This window comes from Aotus nancymaae, unplaced genomic scaffold, assembly GCF_030222135.1.
Source record: "Aotus nancymaae isolate 86718 unplaced genomic scaffold, 86718_ANA_hifiasm-v0.15.2.pri h1tg000221l, whole genome shotgun sequence".
Lineage (NCBI taxonomy): Eukaryota > Metazoa > Chordata > Mammalia > Primates > Aotidae > Aotus > Aotus nancymaae.
This window is the reverse complement of record NW_026988636.1, coordinates 99490-116978: the sequence shown is the minus strand read 5'-3', so window position 1 is coordinate 116978 and position 17489 is coordinate 99490. Positions and strand designations below refer to the sequence as shown.

Below are 17489 nucleotides of genomic sequence, written 5' to 3'. Positions count from 1 at the left end.
CTATACCTTGCTGCTTCTTTCAATATCTGTACCATGTGAAAGTAGTCTTTCTATCATGTCTGTATCTTCATTGTACACAGCGTAGTGTAGAGCAGTCCTGCCATAGTAATCTGTAATATTTGGATTGGCGCCTTTTTCCAGCAGAATAGTTGCACAAAACACCTGCTTAAGTTGTATAGCCTGTCAATATTAGACCAAGAAAATGATTGTAAATACTGGAAAATAAAAATAAACACTCCACAGGATTTACCAACTAGTTACATAGTGGTATTACAATGAGACAAATTCATTTTATTCTATGTACTTAAACCAAATCCATCTCATGCTCAGAGTTAGCTTCTATATACCTTGATCAGAGGTGTCCTGCATTCACTGTCGAGGAGGTTAAGCTGGCAATTGTTGGTCACCAGGAGTTCTACCACTTCATATTGGCCAGTGGCACAGGCCAAATGTAGAGCAGTCCTGTGAGAATGAAAGGACTTTTTAAAACATGTAATTGACAGGGTGATGGATGCAGCCAACCACCATTGCATGTGTATACCTATGTAACAAGCCTGCATGTCCTGCACATGTATCCCAGAACTTAATTCACGTGTTATTTCTCTGTCTTCAAAAAAATATATTTAATTTTCTTGTAAAGAAAGTACAGTCTTTGTTAGCCCTTAATACTCACCATATTAATAAAAGAGCAGGCTATTTAACACAAAAAGCTTGGCCTTTGGATTCAGTTTAATTGGGGGCCTGAATTTTACTTTAAGCTCTTTTTAATAAATTTTACTTTATTTTAGCTAAAATTTAGCCTTTCTTTGCTTCAATTTCCTCATCAAGAAAATATATAAGAGAATAGTAGTTATCCCACAGAACAACACTGTGATGCTTACATGAGAATCTATGTATGGCATTTAGAACAGTTCCTCACACAAATGACAGCTCAATAATTTTTAGATATTACTACTTACAAAGACATTTTATTTAGGTAAGATGATACAATCATAACTACATTGAGGTACGTATTAAAGATTAGAAGTATCACTGCATTTCAATCATTTTCAGATGTTCATGTTCTCATTATTCTCTTATATAAGCTACTATTCTCTTATATATTAACATCTCCTGAAACTGGAATACCATTTACAATTCATTATTTATTACAATTATAACTGGCAACATTTTAAACATTCTCTTAATGATATATAAAATAATGTGGTATCACCCAATCCATAGTGCCTTACATTAAATGGGATACAGTACATAGAACAGGCAGTTCTACTCATGTAATTAGCACCTCAATAAAGTACTATGGAAAAAGAAGACCAAAATAAAAACAACAAATTAACACATCTTAGATATGTAATCAAAACAACAAATTCTTAAAACGAAGTAATTCTTACTTCAATTTTCAAAAAAAAAATTAACCCAAAGAAAACTCAGGATTCAAATGAATAGGTGTGGCTCATTTTTTTCAATACTTAGATTTATAGACTGTTACGTAAATTAGGTATTTGCAATGATTAATAGTTGAGACTGTCATAGTTTTTGAAAAGGCAGTTAGTTACCTTTTACTATTTTCTAACTTCAGAAGTGCTTTTGTTTCAAAAAAAAAAAAGGAATAAAAGATTCAGCTGGGATTCAGTCCTAATACTTCCATTTTAAATCTCTCAGCTTGCTCAGGCTGGGAAGGTAAACATGAAGTTGTTCAACAAGAAGTTGAACAGTCCTGAGAGACAGTAGAATGAGTCTGCTACACAATAGGTATCAGATTATGTTTGATGAATAACTGGATTGAAAGAATGCACACATCAGTTGGGGAGTTTATTATGAAAGAAAACTATAAATTAAAGCAGTGGTTATGGAATAGTAATAATCACTTATATTTGCTCATTTTCATGAGGACACTGGTAAATGAACTTAAAATTGTTTGCATATATGTAATAAAACTATAATAAAAACATTTATATACTAAAATCTATGCATAATAAATGAGCACAAATAAAAATATTCTCTCTACCTCTGAAGAGGCTAAAAGTTCACAAAAGATACCAATAAACAAAAATAAAAATGAGGCCAGGCACGGTGGCTCACCCCTGTAATCCCAGCCCTCTGGGAGGCCAAGGCGGGGGGAATCACTTGAGGTCAGGAGTTTGAGACCAGCCTGGCCAACATGGTGAAACCCCGTCTCTACTAAAATATACAAAAATTAGCCAGGCATGGGGGTGCACACCAATAATCCCAACTACTCAGGAGGCAGAGCTGGGAAAATTGCTTGAACCTGGGAGGTGGAGGTTGTAGTGAGCTGAGATCATGCCACTGCACTCCAGGCTGGGTGACAGGGCAAGACTTCACCTCAAAGTAAGTAAATAAACAAATAAATAAATAAAAATAAAATAAAATAGAAAGTGAGAATTATTTTCTTCTGTGCAAGGTTTATATTTCTTCTCTTCCCAAGGATAATTTCCTTAATAAAAAAACATTTACTAGAAGTTTTATACATGGTCATCATTTATACATCATAACAAGAAAAAAATCACAATATACCTGCCAGAAAAGAAAAAATGTTATATTTTGTACACATACTTGGCTTACAAACACCATAGACTGTGTATATGTATAATCAAACCAATTTTTTTTGATTATACATATACACAGTCTTTGAGCCTGGGTGCTCACCCCTGCCGAGGTTTCCACATCCCAGGTGCAGCTGAGCCGGCCAGGGAAGAAAGTCCAGCCCCTTTGGTGAGAGGACTCGCCACCACCCTCACCCCTACACCCCCCCAACCCATCCACCCCCACCCTTCACCCCCAGCCCCAGTCCTCTACCCCAATGAACCCTCACCCCATCTCCCCACCCCACACCGTCCTTGCCCCTACCCCCAAGCCTTCATTCCATCCATCTAAGTCCATTCAACCCCCCATCTCATCCCCTACTCCCCACTCTCATTCCCCAACTCACTCCCCACCCCGCCACCCAATTTACCCCCACTCCCCAGGTCCCACTCCACTCATTCCCACCCCTGTCAGGCACCCCCTCTCCCCCAAATCCATACCTCGAGCCCCAGATCATCCATCCCGCAGCCCTCAGCCTGGAAGGGGCACTTGGCCCACATCCGAAGGCCTCCTCCCGCAGCCCCAGCTCCCAGCCCCCTTACCTGTTCTTCTTGTCTTTTATATCTATGCAATCTTCCGTGATCAGAAGGGTATCCAGTTTCTCTAGCTTACCATAGACGGCAGCTCTGTGGATCCTTTTCAGATCACGTCATTTAATATTGTACTCAGCACATGAGAGGCCGTCGCCCCACAAGTGCCGCAAGGGATGGTTCTTCCGCTGCCAGATAGAACAGTCATTACCAGTCTGTAGGCGGTTCCTCGGCAGCAAGTTGTGGATGATGAAACCGCCTATGTTAAAGTGTCTGTCTTTAGCCATGTCTTCGATCGCCGCCTCCAAAGCGCAACAACAACGCTCTCGGACCACGGACCTTCGCACAGACGCTCAGCGCCTTCCGCGTCTCCACTGAAACGGCCCAACAGAACCGTTATGACCAGCGTGCGCGCGCACCTCAGCCGTCCCGCGTCACAGGCCCGAGGCAGAGAAACGGTGAAAACCGCTCTCTAGCGGGCCACGTGCAGGCGGCGGTTGCTGCCGAGGCGCCTCAGGCTGGCTGGGCTCCTTGGAGCGCGAGGCTCCTCGCTGCCCCAGGGCCCGTCTGACTGTCGCCCGCGCCCCCTTACCTTCCTCCACCGGCTCCCGACACGCGGACCCCCCTGCGCTGGGCCCTCTGCAGCCCAGAGATAGGGCTGAGTGGCTTTTGCGTGGTGCAGCCGCCCAGGCCACAGCCCGACTTTGTGCTGCGTTGTCCCGGGGTCCGTGCTGATGGGCGCTCGGCTGGAGGGCGGGATCCGGGGTTGCCACCGCTGCAGCCTGCACCCCACTTGCAGGTGGCGGCTGCAGCTCCGGCTCCGTCGCGGGCCGGCGGGGCTCCTGGTCGCTGAGCGTGCGGCCCACCCGGCCGAGGGTGTTTGCCTCCTGCACCAGGGGCTGAAGTCCAGGCCCTGCGCTCCTGCCGCTGACTGCCTGACATGCCGCTCGCTGCCCAGCTGGCTCCGGGGTCCACGCAGTCCTGGTGGGGGATTCCCAATCCGCGGCGACCGCTGGTCCATGTGCTGGTGGCGGCTGGGCCCTCTGCAGGCTCTGGCGGCGGCGGCGGCGCGGCGGCGCAGGCTCTGGCGGCGGCGGCGCGGCGGCGCAGGCTCTGGCGGCGGCGGCGGCGGCGCGGCGGCGCGGCGGCGCAGGCTCTGGCGGCGGCGGCGGCGGCGCGGCGGCGCAGGCTCTGGCGGCGCGGCGGCGCAGGCTCTGGCGGCGGCGGCGGCGCAGGCGCGGCGGCGCGGCGGCGCAGGCTCTGGCGGCGGCGGCGGCGGCGCGGCGGCGCAGGCTCTGGCGGCGCGGCGGCGCAGGCTCTGGCGGCGGCGGCGGCGCAGGCTCTGGCGGCGGCGGCGGCGCAGGCGCGGCGGCGCGGCGGCGCAGGCTCTGGCGGCGGCGGCGGCGCAGGCGCGGCAGCGCGGCGGCGGCGCAGGCTCTGGCGGCGGCGGCGCAGGCTCTGGCGGCGCAGGCTCTGGCGGCGCAGGCTCTGGCGGCCCTGGCGGCGGCGGCGGCGGCCCTGGCGGCGGCGGCGGCGGCGGCCCTGGCGGCGGAGGCGGCGCAGGCGGCGGCGGCGCAGGCGGCGGCGGCGGCGGCGCAGGCGGCGGCTCAGGCGGCGGCGCCGGCGGCTCAGGCGGCGGCGCCGGCGGCGGAGGCGGCGGCGGAGGCGGCGGTGGCGGCGGAGGCGGCGGCGGCGGCGGCGCAGGCGGCGGCGGTGGCGGCGGCGCAGGCGGCGGCGGCGGCGGCGGCGGCGGCGGCGGCGGTCCTGCAAGTCTGACTCCGACTGCCCCGTGGACCCCGGGACCTACAGCCCCACGGCTCTCCCCTGCCCTCAGGTACCTCCCAGGAACTTCAGGATGGAGCTCAGTCCCCAGGGCCCTAAGAGGCTGGGAGCAACCCCAGATTTGAGGCTGGAGCTCAGCATTTCAACTGTGGACATCAGGCCAGTCCTCAGTGCCTTGAGGGAGGGACTCCAACGCCCCCAACCCCCATTCCCCATCCTTTCCCCACTGCCCCACTGTACCTCCAGGCCACCTGCCCCTCGGTTCCCCAAGACCTGAACCAGCAGAAAGGAAGGATGCTGCATTGACCCTCCCAGCGGCTAGGCACCCTGACCATACCCATCTTGGACCTCAGAGATGCCACTTTGTGTCCAATGCTTAGGGTCACTTCTGCCAGCCAGGGGCTGCTTGGCCTGCCCTGTGCCACCGAGGGCACTACCAGCCCTCCCTGGGCTCGGATGCCTGCCTCCCACGTCCACCAGGCTTTTACTGCCTACATCCCGGCACCAGCACGCCCAGACTCTGCCCAGCACATGCCTATTGCCCAGCTGGTATGTCAGGAGCCCTCAACTCCACACATGTCCCAGGCCCTCTTCCTCCTCCCAACACCCCTGCCTGCCTGCCTTTCATTCATTTACTTACACCCTATGGACTGCCTACTGTGTGTCAGACACTGAGCTCACACCAGGACTATCAGAGGTAAAGCACACCAGCCTCCAGCCTCCTTTTGGCCCAAGTCTCCCACTCCCCCAACCCTGTTTCTCTTCTTCTCTTCGTCTGACTTTGAGTCCAAGTGCCCTGCATGGACTTGGACACTGTGCATGAGCCACACTCACACACACACGCTCACACACACATGCTCAGACACACACGCTCACACACACACACGCACATGTGCACCCACACACATTTTTATGCACATGCACACATTCATGCACACAGATGCTGTCCCCAGGCAGCGGAACAGACAAATAGGTGTCCACAAGAATTCATAATGCTTGTCACATCTTAGGTAAACCTAGGAGGAAATCCTCCTGTTGGTTGTACATAGCCTTTGTGAGCATTTGATCTGTGGGAGATGTACATGCGTGCTCCCCCCATGACCATGGTGTTAGAGGTGTGTGTGCCCCTTTCAAGGGAGTGGGCTTTTACCCCAGAATGCTTAGAACATCCCAAGTTCAAGGAAGCTGGTTCATTGTCCCCAGGAGTCCCTGTTTTACTAGTTGGCCCCACTACTGACACCATGAACAGCTGGGAAAAGAGGGTGGCCCTGTTGAAGAAGTGGGGACTCCTCATTCTCAGCCTCCCCTAACCCCACATTCCCCTTCCAGTTTCTTACCTCCTTTCCTGGTCAGACTTTTTTTTTTAGTAGATTGAGCTGTGCCCTTTAAAACTTTTTCCCTGTCAGGGGCTTTCTTTTCCTGGCAATGTGTAGTTAGTGTGCATAGCCATCCACTGGCACCGAGACAACGCTGAGGCTGTCAAAGCCCCACTCCCAGGGAGCAGAGCCACAGATGTGACAGGAGGAGCAGGGGCAGCACAGGCACATCCCTCCCTCCAAGTCCCTTGGCAGGCCCGAAGGAGGAGGGAGGAGGGCTAAAGGCAGCTCCCAAGTGAGACCCACTTACTTGAGGACCTACCAGCAAGGCTCCACCCAGTCCCAGAGAGCCCGCAGGGGTCCAGTGCACAGTGAGCTCCTCACTGAGCCTGGCTAGATACAGGGCCCCTCACCCCAAAGCAGTTTTGCTGCTGTTTAAAAATCCTCCACTAGAGTTACCTCTCTGTGACAGGCACAGTTTTGTCCTCTTCCACTTGTAAAGGACAGTCATCCTAGGGGGAGAGATCGAAGTCCCCTGGCAGTGATTTCATTCATATCATTTGCCCTGAGAAAGCAGCACAAAAACCTAGCACCTCCTGGTGCAGTGAGATGCTGGGGACGGTGGGGGCCCGTCGTGGGTCAGACTGTGCGTGTAGGTGGCCAGTCCACACACGCTGATGTGACCTGAACCCCTGGAGGCCATCTTCACTCAATGTCCCCCCTCTTCTCCAGGGACGTGGTCTCCACCACAGTGTCCTCCAGGGACCTTCACTCTCCAGGATGCATCAGGTCTCTGGGAAGAGGGTGACTGTTCCATCTGTCCCCAGGGTCACTACTGCAGGTTAGTCACTGCCCAGAGCCATTCACCTCCTGCCACCGGGTCAGACTAGAGTGTGGGTGGGAGAGCAGGCTCGATGCTCTAGTTCAGGTGTAGGGGGTGGGGGTTGAGACCACAGCCCTGCCTGGCCACCCAGGCCTGAGTGGGGAGAGAAAACCTGACCATTAGGTAAAAGAGAGACAGGACAATTAGCACAGGACAAGTTTGAAAAAAAAAACCACAGGGAAAAAAAAAAGACAAATGCATTCAAACTGAGAAAGGATCCGCATAAGGTGGAAAAGCTCTGCCCAGTTTCTGCCTTAACATGGGGAAGCTCCTTGCAGGCAGAAGTCTGGGCCTCCAGGGGACACCAGTGTACTGTATGCACATTCAGGGGACAGATGGACAGTTCTTCCTTCTCCTGCTTCCAAATTTTCTTCCATATGCAAAGCACTTGTGGTTACTTGGCCAGGGAGAAACAATAAATGGTACCTTTAAACAGGATGATCAGACATTAGACCTGAGGGCACCCAAATTCCACCTGAACACCCTATGCCCACTCAGTGTGGCCTGGCTTCTGCATCTGGATGGTAGGGACATTCTCATGGAGTAGAAGTCACTGGAGAACTCTAGACCTGGGTCAGAAACTGACAGCCTCTAGGGCTGGATGGATGGGGCAGGGCAGTTCCCTGACTCTCAAAATGACACTGGGCTCACACCCAGAGGGAGCCACAGCACGGGGGTCTTGGTCTAGGAAAGTCCCCAGCACTGGCTGAAGGCAAACACCTGCAACTCCATAGATGGTGTAGGGCTCATCCACAGAAGAGTTGCTTGATATTTCATGCAGAAGTGGACCTGCTGCAAAGCATATTTTTTTCTGCTTAAAAGCTGATCGCAGAGGATTCCTCAGGCTCTGTCTGGAGGTTGGTCTCCCTCGGCTCAGGAAGTCTGTCCCTAGGTCTAGCCTGCTCTCTCCTGCTGCAGAGCTGGAGATCAGACTCAGGTTGCCTTGAAGCCTAGGATTAAGCCCTTGGGGACCCAGCAGGCCCCAGACATTCCAGGAACAATGCAGGATGCAGGTGCAATGCCTGCCAGTGCCCTCTGTCCCCATTTTTACCGCAGGTCTAGCAAGGCCACTGAGCTCTCCAGGAGCTGTCCGCTGCTGGCAGCCCTGAGTCCTGCTCCCAGTCCATGGAGCTCCATATACTCCAAAGAGGAAAAATGCGCAGGAAGCTACTGCTTGCTGGTGGAAGCACACAGTGGGGCTGTGAGCCTCGTGCTGGGCCTGACCAGGGGTCAGCCTCCCGCCCCACTGTGCTGCGCACACATCACCTTGTCTCTGTTGTATATTCAGGCCATCCGTCTAAGGAAAGAGGCCGAGCCACAAAATATAAAGAGTTTACTTAAGCCAAAGTGAGGACAGCTGCCGAGAAGACTCAGCCCCAAGTAGCCTTGGATCTGAGCTCTATTTGGCCTTTGTAACAAGGAGGCGTTTAAGGCAAAAAAGGGGAGGCTGGGAGAGGGCAGGTACAAAGTTGTTTGTCAGGAATTCTCACTGGTTCACAGAAAAAAACACTGATTAGTGATTGGCTAGACATTGTTAAGCCATAGAGCATGGGTTACCAAATCCGGTGAGACTTTAATAGGTTAATTTACAGCTGCTTGTGGCAATAGCAAACAGTTTCAAGAGATGAATACACAGCTCAGAGGGGGCGGACGGGATTGCTGCCTCATTTTAATGCCTTTCTGGGCCTGATCACCTAAAAGGACTCACATTCCTCAGATAAAATTCTTTTCTTTTCTCAGGGCCCATTCAAAGTTCTCTTAGGGCACAGGCAAAAGCACGTCACCCTGTGGGCACGGAGAAAACTAAGACCCGGGGCAGGCTCCCCCCAGCCCAGGTCCCGGGCTCCAGGACTCATAGGGGGCCCTCCTTCCTGGCTTCTCACTCTTCGCCCTCTCCTGGTCTATTAGAGTTGGACAGGTGTTGGGGAAATGTCCTGCTGGTTACTTCTGTCCACCTGGGACCTCTGAGGTGAGGATGCCAGGACCCAGGCAGCCCCAGATGCTGTGTCCCCAGAGACAGTGGTGCACAGAGCTGTGTCCGACAGGTGACCACCCTCGCATCTCACCTGTGGGTGTGAAAGAAGCCCAGGACCACCTGTGCAGGGAGTTCTTTAATTGTCACTGACAGACTAAAAGCAGGTGACCCCAGTCTTCCTACATTTAACGTGTGTGCACACGTGTGTGCACGTAACATAAATCTGCTCCCAATGCAATTTGGATGGTGGCTGATTTGACAAACATACAAAGCAAGTTGGGGCAGGACTAATGCCCAACCCTCTCGGCTCCAGGCCGCCCCTGGACAGGGTCCCCCACAGTCCTGGCACTGTGCCCTGCCTGCCTTCACAGGCACCAGCATGTCCCCTTTGTTCTCTAGGATTTTACTGCCCTGAGGGCAGTGAAGAGCCCATTCCTTGTCCACCTCACACACCAGTGGCTGACCCTGGAGCCAAGCAGAAAGAATACTGTGGGCCTTGCCCCCCTGGGCGCTGGTGCAAAGCAGGTGAGGCGGAGGGCAGTGGGACCTGTGTCACAGCCCGGAATGTGCTGCTTCCTGAGGGGAGCCTGGGGAAGCCACATCTGGGGAGGGAAGTGAGGGCAGCCCTTGCTCTGCAGGTACCCCAGCCACTCAGGCCTGCCCCTCTGGCCACTACTGCCCTGGAGGGAGTGAGACCCACCCAGGAGCCCCCCAGGCCTGCCCTGAGCATACCTACCTGGCAGGAGAAGGAGGCCAGAGTCAGGCGGAGTGCCTCCCCTGCCCTGCCGGGTACCACTGCCCATGGCCAGGTGAGAGCCTGTCTGCAGGCTGGATGTGTGGGGGCCTTGGGGAGGAGAGGGAAGAGCCTATTGGGGGCCCCATCAGGCAGCCTTCTTAGCCTGATGCTTTTGCTCCCAGGTCTCTCTTCCTTTGAAGACCACCCATGTCCTCTGGGCCACTGGTGTCTAGGTGACCAGGGTGCCCTTCTCTGCCCACCTGGCACCTTTCAGTCAGAGCCAGGGGCATCAGCACAGGAAGACTGTGAGCTCTGCCCTCCAGGCTACCACTGCCCAGACCCTGAGCTTCAGGGCCATGCAAATGTGTTTTCCATCCCCTGCCGAGCCGGATCTGAGTGTCCAGCAGGTGAGGCTGCAGGATGACCCCAGCCCCTTGCCATCACTCCCCTCATCCCTGAGACTCAGGCCTGGGCTCAGCAAGAAGCCCTGATTGAGCTCAGGCCACAGATATGGACCAACCCCCACAAGGCCCACACAGTCTCTGGTGGCATCCACATCACCTGGATGTCCCCAGACCAAGGTGCCTTCAAGCCCCCTCTTGCTCCTCATTTGAGTCAAGGAGGAGGCTGGCCAGAGGTTTAACTAGAAATAGCATGCCCAGTACAGAGTGTCCAGTGCCTGCCACAACTCAAGGCACAACCAAAGTCACCCTCCTGTTGGCTGCCTTCAGGGAAGCTGTGGCCTCAGTGCCACCTGCCCTATGCGTCCTCACCAGAGCTCCCACCCCCACCTCATGAAATATATCCTCCTTCCTGCCCCGGCCACTGGCTCAACAAGGACCAGGTGTAGGAACTGCCTGCCATTGATTACTGTTTGTGACGTCACCACCCGCAGGCGTTGCCTTCCCTGACCACATGAGACTCCTTTCACCCACAACTTCCCACTCCTTCCTGCTTCCCACACTGCTCCCCAGCACCTCAGAGGCCTTACACCACTGCTGTCCTCCCTGCCCAGGCCCCACCTGGGGAGCCCAGGGACCCTCTTGGGTTCTCCTTCAGCTCTGGACCTCCCCTGGCTTCCAAGTGCTGCTGATGGGTGAAGAGGGGGCTCGGTGTGTTTTCCCAACCACGCCCACATTGTGGCCTGCTCTCCCGCATCCCGGCCCTGTCTCCTCAGGTGCTGTGACTGAGGTCCCATGCAGACCCAGCTCCTACTGCGGGCCTCAGACGGGGGTGCCCCTGCTCTGTCCGGGGGGCTGTGCCTGCCCAGCCAGCTCCTCCACCTACAGTGGCCCAGGACAGCGGTGAGTTCCCTCCCCCATCCCCCGAGAGCCTGAGCCCCAACCCCAGCCCCTGGAACTGCTGTCAGCATCCTACATGAGGCCCCACCTTGACAAACCTGTGTGCCTCAGAAATCCAGCCAAGGGGCAGGGCCCAGAGGCAAGCCCCTGTGACCCACTGCCGGGGCTTCCCAGCTAGGGCCAGCCTCTGCCTGCCCCAGGAAAGGGGGTCGGGGGGAAGCACATTGCCCTGGGATGCCCCTGTCAGAGTGCAGGCCCATTCTGTGTGAGGCAGCCAGATGGAGCTCACAAAAATACAGCAGCCCAGTTACATTTGAATTGCAGGTAAAGGATAATACATGTTTACTATAAGTATGGCCCATGCAGTATTCAGGGTGCACTTCTACTAAATCATGACTCTCTTGTTTATCTGAAATTTGAATAGGGGTTTTGGCTGTGTCCACACCCAAATCTCATCTTGAACTGTAGTTCTCATAATCTCCACATGCTGTGGAAGGGACCCACTGGGAGGTAATTGAATCATGGGGGCAGTTACTCCCATGTTGCTGTTCTCGTGATAGTGAGTTCTCATGAGATCTGGTGGTTTTATTACTCCCATGTTGCTGTTCTCGTGATAGTGAGTTTTCATGAGATCTGGTGGTTTTATAAGGGACTTTTCCCCCTTTACTCAGCACTTCATGCTGCCGCCATGTGAAGAAGGACATGTTTGCTTCCCCTTCTGCCATGATTGTAAGTTTTCTGAGGCTTCCCCAGCCCTGCAGAACTGTGAGTCAATTAAACCTCTTTTCTTTATGAATTACCTAGTTGGATCTATCTTTATTAGTGTGAGACCAGACTAATGCAGATGGTTAGCATCAGAATTGTACTGCAGTTCACTAGTGGAACTGTAGATTGTGTTTTTTGATGAGGTGACATTATGCCAGGTTGTCTTAGATTTTTAGGTCACAGGTTTTCCTATGTAGAGATTTAATGGTTCTGGAAATAAGATATTGTGGCATTATTTCTGTTGATGTAAGCCAAATGTTGGCAAACTTTTTTGGTAAAGGGCCAGATATTAACTACTTTTAGGGTTTGTGTGCCAAATGGTCTTTATCACAGCTATTCAACTTTTGTCATCATAGTGTGAAAGCTGCCATAACATTATGGGAGGAATGTTTTCTTTTGCAAATAAAACTTTATTTGCTTGCAAAAGCTGGTAGAAGACTAGATTTGGTTTATGGGCTATAGATTATCAGCTTCTTTTCTAAATTGTCTTGGGAATGGGCTTTAATGTTCTCCTAAGAGAAAGGGAAATGGAGAAGGAGCTGTGATTTTGACTTGTACGGAGGCCTAGAAGTACTCACCTTTGTATTAAATTAAAGGATTTGTATTACAAAAGAAATATATGCTCGTAGAAAATTTGAAAAATGTGAAAAAATAATTAATATAAGTAGTATTTGTTGGGTATTGCCAAGTGCCAGGCACTCCTCTAAATTCTTTTTTTTTTTTTGAGATGGAGTCTTTCTCTGTTACCAGGCTGAAATGCGGTAGCCTGATCTCGGCTCACTGCAGCCTCCGCCTCTCCGGTTCAAGCAATTCCCCTGTCTCAGCCTCCCAAGTAGCTGGGACTACAGGTGCAGGCCACCATGCCTAGATAATTTTTTGTATTTTAGTAGGGACAGGGTTTCACCATGTTGGCAAAGGATGGTCTTGATCTCAACCTCATGATCCGCCCACTTTGGCCTCCTACAGTGCTGGGATTACAGGCGTGAGCCACCGTACCTGGCCCTAAATTCTTAACTACATGACATGTTATTATATATTTAAGTTATTAACTTTATGAACATTTTACAAGTGAGCATTTTAAAGTGCAGAAAGTTTAACCTAACCAAATAAATAACTAGTAAGTGATAAAGCTAGAATTCAAAACCAAGCATTTGACTGTAAAGCCTAAGTTCTTAACTGGTCTGCAATAGCATAGGGGCAGAGGTCATACCCTTGTATCCCACTACCCAAATGTACTACAAGGTAGTACTTTTTTTTTTTTTCCAGTGATTTTTCTCTCTGCAAACAAAGCTAGGTTTTCTCATTCTACATAATCAGTTTTACTAATGACAACTAATTTTATACTCAAAACAGGCACTTCTTGTCATGCCAAGTTGATTACTTGTGGCTGAGGGGAGAAGTGGGTGGGACACGAGAAAGCCATCGTCAGAGACCAGCAGCTCTGCAGTTCTTTGTAGTTGACAGAAAGCTGCTTTCTACATGACTTGCCCCTAGGGTATTTGGCTAGTGAGTGGAGACCTGGTCTTTGAACACAGGTTTTTATTTTTTACTTTAAATTTTGAGTCTTCTCAGAAATATCTGCTCCCCATTTCATCCCTGTTTTGATTCTCTGTTCACTACTATTTCCTGCCCTCTGTTGTGGTACAGTAAGTGGCACAAAAGAAGAATAAACAGCGGGCTCAGAAACAGCCTTAAGACTGGGCGCAGTGGCTCATGCCTGTAATACCAGCACTTTGGGAGGTCGAGGCGGGCAGATCATTTGAGGTCAGGAGTTCAAGACCAGCCTGACCAACATGGTGAAACCCTATCTCTACTAAAACTTAAAAAAAAATTAGCTGGGCATGTTGGCACATACCTGTAGTCCTAGCTACTAGGGAGGCTGAGGCAAGAGAATTGCTTGAACCTGGGAGGCGGAGGTTGCATTGAGTCAAGATCGTGCCATTGCATTCCAGCCTGAGCAACAGAGCTAGAATCCATTTCAAAATAAAATAAGAAACAGCTTTAAAAACTAGGAACAAAGAACACCACAAAATACTTAAAATGGTATTGAAAGTCTGTCTAGGCTGGGTATGGTGGCTTATGCCTGTAATCCCAGCACTTTCGGAGGCCGAGTTGGGTGGATCACCTGAGATCAGGAGTTTGAGACCAGCCTGGCCAACATGGTAAAACCCCGTCTCTACAAAAAATACAAAAATTAACTGGGCGTGGTGATGCATGCCTGTAATCCCAGCTACTCGGGAGGCTGAGACAGGAGAATTGCTTGAACCTGGGAGGTAGAGGTTGCAGTGAGCTGAGATTGTGCCGCTGCACTCCAGCCTAGATGACAGAGTAAGACTCCATCTCAAAAAAAAAAAAAAGAGTCTTGCTATAGACAGACCTCACACATTAAACAAAAACTCAAAATGGATCATAGACTTAATGTAAAACTATAATAAAACCATTACGGAGGAAAAACTAGGAGAGAACCTTCAGCTTACAGAGTTAGACAAAGAGTTCCTGACACCAGAGAATTGATACCAGATGTACAATGCATAAAGGAAAGATAGATGAATTTAAAACTTGCTCTGGGCCAGACGCAGTGGCTCATGCCTGTAATTCCAGCACTTTGGGAGGCCAAGGAAAGAGGATAGCTTGAGCCCAGGAGTTTAAGACTAGCTTAGGCAACATAGACCTCATCGATACTAAAATAAAAAGTAAATAAATAAATAATTGGCCAGGTGTGATGGTGTGCACCTGTAGTCCGAGCTACTCAGGAGTCAGAAGCAGAGGATCGCTTGAGCGTGGGATGTCAAGGCTGCAGTGAGCTGTGATTACACCACTGCTCTCCAGCCTGGGCGACAGAGCCAGACCGTCTCTCAGAAACAAACAAAACCTTTCTCTGCAAAAGACCATGTGAAGACATAAAGATAAACATAGACTAGGGGAAAATATTTGCAAGCCACATATCTGACAATGGACCTAGTTCCTGGAATATAGAACTCTTGTAACTCAATAGCGTAAAAATTTAAAAATCCATTTAGGAAACAGGCAAAAGACATGAACACACATTTCCTTGAAGGGGAAATACAGATGGTAAAAAGGACACGAAAAGCTGTTCAACATCATTAGCTACCAGAAAATACGAATTAAAACACAAAACAGTGACAACACGAAATACTAGCAAGGATGTGGAGAAACTGGATCACTCATGCATTGCTAGTGGGTATATGAGTGGTACAACCACGCTGGAAAAACAGTTTGGCAGTTTCTTATAAATCTAAACTTGTGGTTACTATAATTGACCTACTAACTGCACTCTTGGGGGTTCTCCCAGAGAAATGAAAATTTATATTTTCACTAAAACCCGTATATAAATGTTCATAGCAGCTCTGTTTATAATAGCCCCAAACTGGAAACAACCCAGATATATTTCAGTAGATGTACTGTTAAACAAATGGTGATATGCCCATACCATGGAATACAACTCAGCAATAAAGAGGAATGAAGTGTTGGCGCACTCAACAACCTGGATAATTCTCCGGAAAATTAGGCTGAGTGAAAAAGCCCAACTCCAAAAGGTTACGTGTACATGATTTTATTTTTAAAATGAAAAAATTTTAGTCATGAATAATAGAGTAGTGGTCGCCAGGGCTTGGGGGAAGATAGGAGGAAAATGAGTGTAATTATAAAAGTGACACACTGGATCCTCAGAGTGCTAACACTGTTCTGTGTTGTGACTGTGGTAGTCATGAACCTACACAGTGTGGAAAATTGTGTAGAACTAAATACATGAACAAACACAAATGACGACATGCAAAATGAGAACTTCTGAAGAAGACAGATGGATCGTACCAGTGTCGTTGTGCTGGTTGTGATATTATGCCATAATGTTTGCAGAATGATACAATGGGGAAATTGAGTTAAAATATAGCTCTTTGTACTATTTGCTACAACTGCATATGAATCTACAGTTATCTCAGTGAAAATTCATGTTAAAAATACATACAGGAAGCAAAACAATTAAGTCAGGAAAGACTCCTTTTGTGAGTTACAAATTATTAAAACTGCCTCACAGATATCCATTGTTACTGAGATTATTTGCAGAGAACTTTGTGGGGGAGATTGGGTTGATGAAAAGTAGGATTACATGTTGAGATCTTCATAATCAAAAGCAGACCTCATCCTCTACCTTCCCCCAACCCAGTCCTGAAGGAAGTATATAATTTTATCTCTAAAGGTGACAGAGAAACATAGTAGGATCACTGACAAGAAAACTGGTTCTCAGGCATATCCCTGGGGAAAGCTGCCCAGTATGTAAGTAATGCTCGCATGGCACCTGGTGTGGCTTCCTGGAGCCACGGGTTTGTGTGTGTGCGCTGCCTGTACCATCAAGAGGCTTAAATTCTAGGGTGGTGCAGACCTTGTCTTATTTCTAAGCATTCATGCTGTGTACACAAGTGCCACATACCTAATTCTGAAGTAAATTTCATTTAGTTGATTTTTTTCCTAGCAAGGTTAAATCTTCTGTTTAACAATAATGCCATACAAAGGTATGGCCACCTTAAAAATTGTTAGCAGTAATATAGCCACCTTCAGCTAATGTAAGCTAAAAGTTGGTTTTAGGCATATACAATCATGTCAAGGATGTGTTACAATATGAATGCGATACTAGACCAGATCAGAGGATTTGAATTCTAACTCTTTCCATTTGCTCCTGGACTGCTAATTGAAACCATCTAGAGGCTTAGTTTCTTTATCTGTAAAATGAATTCTGTATTTGTCTCCAGTGTGTTAAAAACTACAAGGACCACTGGAAATACAAACACAGTTGTTAAGACAGTAATGCACTTTGAATTAAAGTGCAAGGAGATGTTATTACAAATGGAAATCTAAATTATTGATATCTCTGTAAAATTGAGGTTAAAATATAATGTTCGATCTTGGCCAGTTTACGTTTTGGACCAGATAATTGGTTGTAGGGTAGAAGATTGAGTGTCCTGTGCATTACCGGGTATTTAGCAACAGGCCTGACTCTACACACTTAATGTTAGTGGCCCTCTGATTTGTGACAACCAAAAATGCCTCTAAGTTTTTTAGCTCTTTCAGAATTTGTCTAACATGTTTTTGCGTCTTAATAAAAACCCACACACAGAAAAATGCCTCTGAATGTTGCCAGATGCCTCCAGGGAAACAAAATTGCCCTCAGTTGAGAACCACTGAGTTATAGGGGTAAAATGATCAGATGTGTTCTTTTTATAAAAGAATTTAACAATATTTGAAAGCATATCACTTATATTTTTGCCAAGGCTGGTGTATTTGATTGGAAGAAGAGTCCATTTTCCTCCCACATATCCTACTTGAAGTTGAGAGTACATTCTGAGAGAAGCTGTGCTCAGATTATCTGGTATCTGCAGCCTAGTGAGGAGTGAGGTTGAAACCGAAGTCCTAAAGTATGACAGAAGCATGGAGTCTGAATTGTGGATAGGAAGATACTAAAAGACCAAAGAATTTGAGGGTGGGGAGATAGGAAAGGTGTCTCCAAATTCACATGCATGAACATATTTTCCTTCACACCTGAGGTGAAACAACACCCCTGTTTTCATATCTGGTTGTCTGTT

The 17489-nt window shown here is 49.4% G+C and overlaps 1 protein-coding gene and 1 non-coding gene across 2 annotated transcripts; one reads left to right on the top strand and one right to left on the bottom strand.

Moving 5' to 3' along the window:
* LOC135273058 (ankyrin repeat domain-containing protein 36B-like) lies at window positions 1-3421 on the bottom strand. The gene is made up of 4 exons (XM_064371916.1): window positions 3346-3421; window positions 3147-3255; window positions 348-462; window positions 1-180 (listed from the first exon to the last, which is right to left on the bottom strand). The coding sequence occupies exons 1-4, from the start codon at window positions 3419-3421 to the stop codon at window positions 1-3; spliced, it is 480 nt and encodes a 159-aa protein (XP_064227986.1).
* Window positions 3422-16957: 13536 nt separating this feature from the next.
* LOC135273061 (U7 small nuclear RNA) lies at window positions 16958-17017 on the top strand. Its single transcript, XR_010340938.1, has one exon. It is a non-coding gene; the product is annotated as a U7 small nuclear RNA (small nuclear RNA).
* The last annotated feature ends 472 nt before the right edge of the window (window positions 17018-17489 follow it).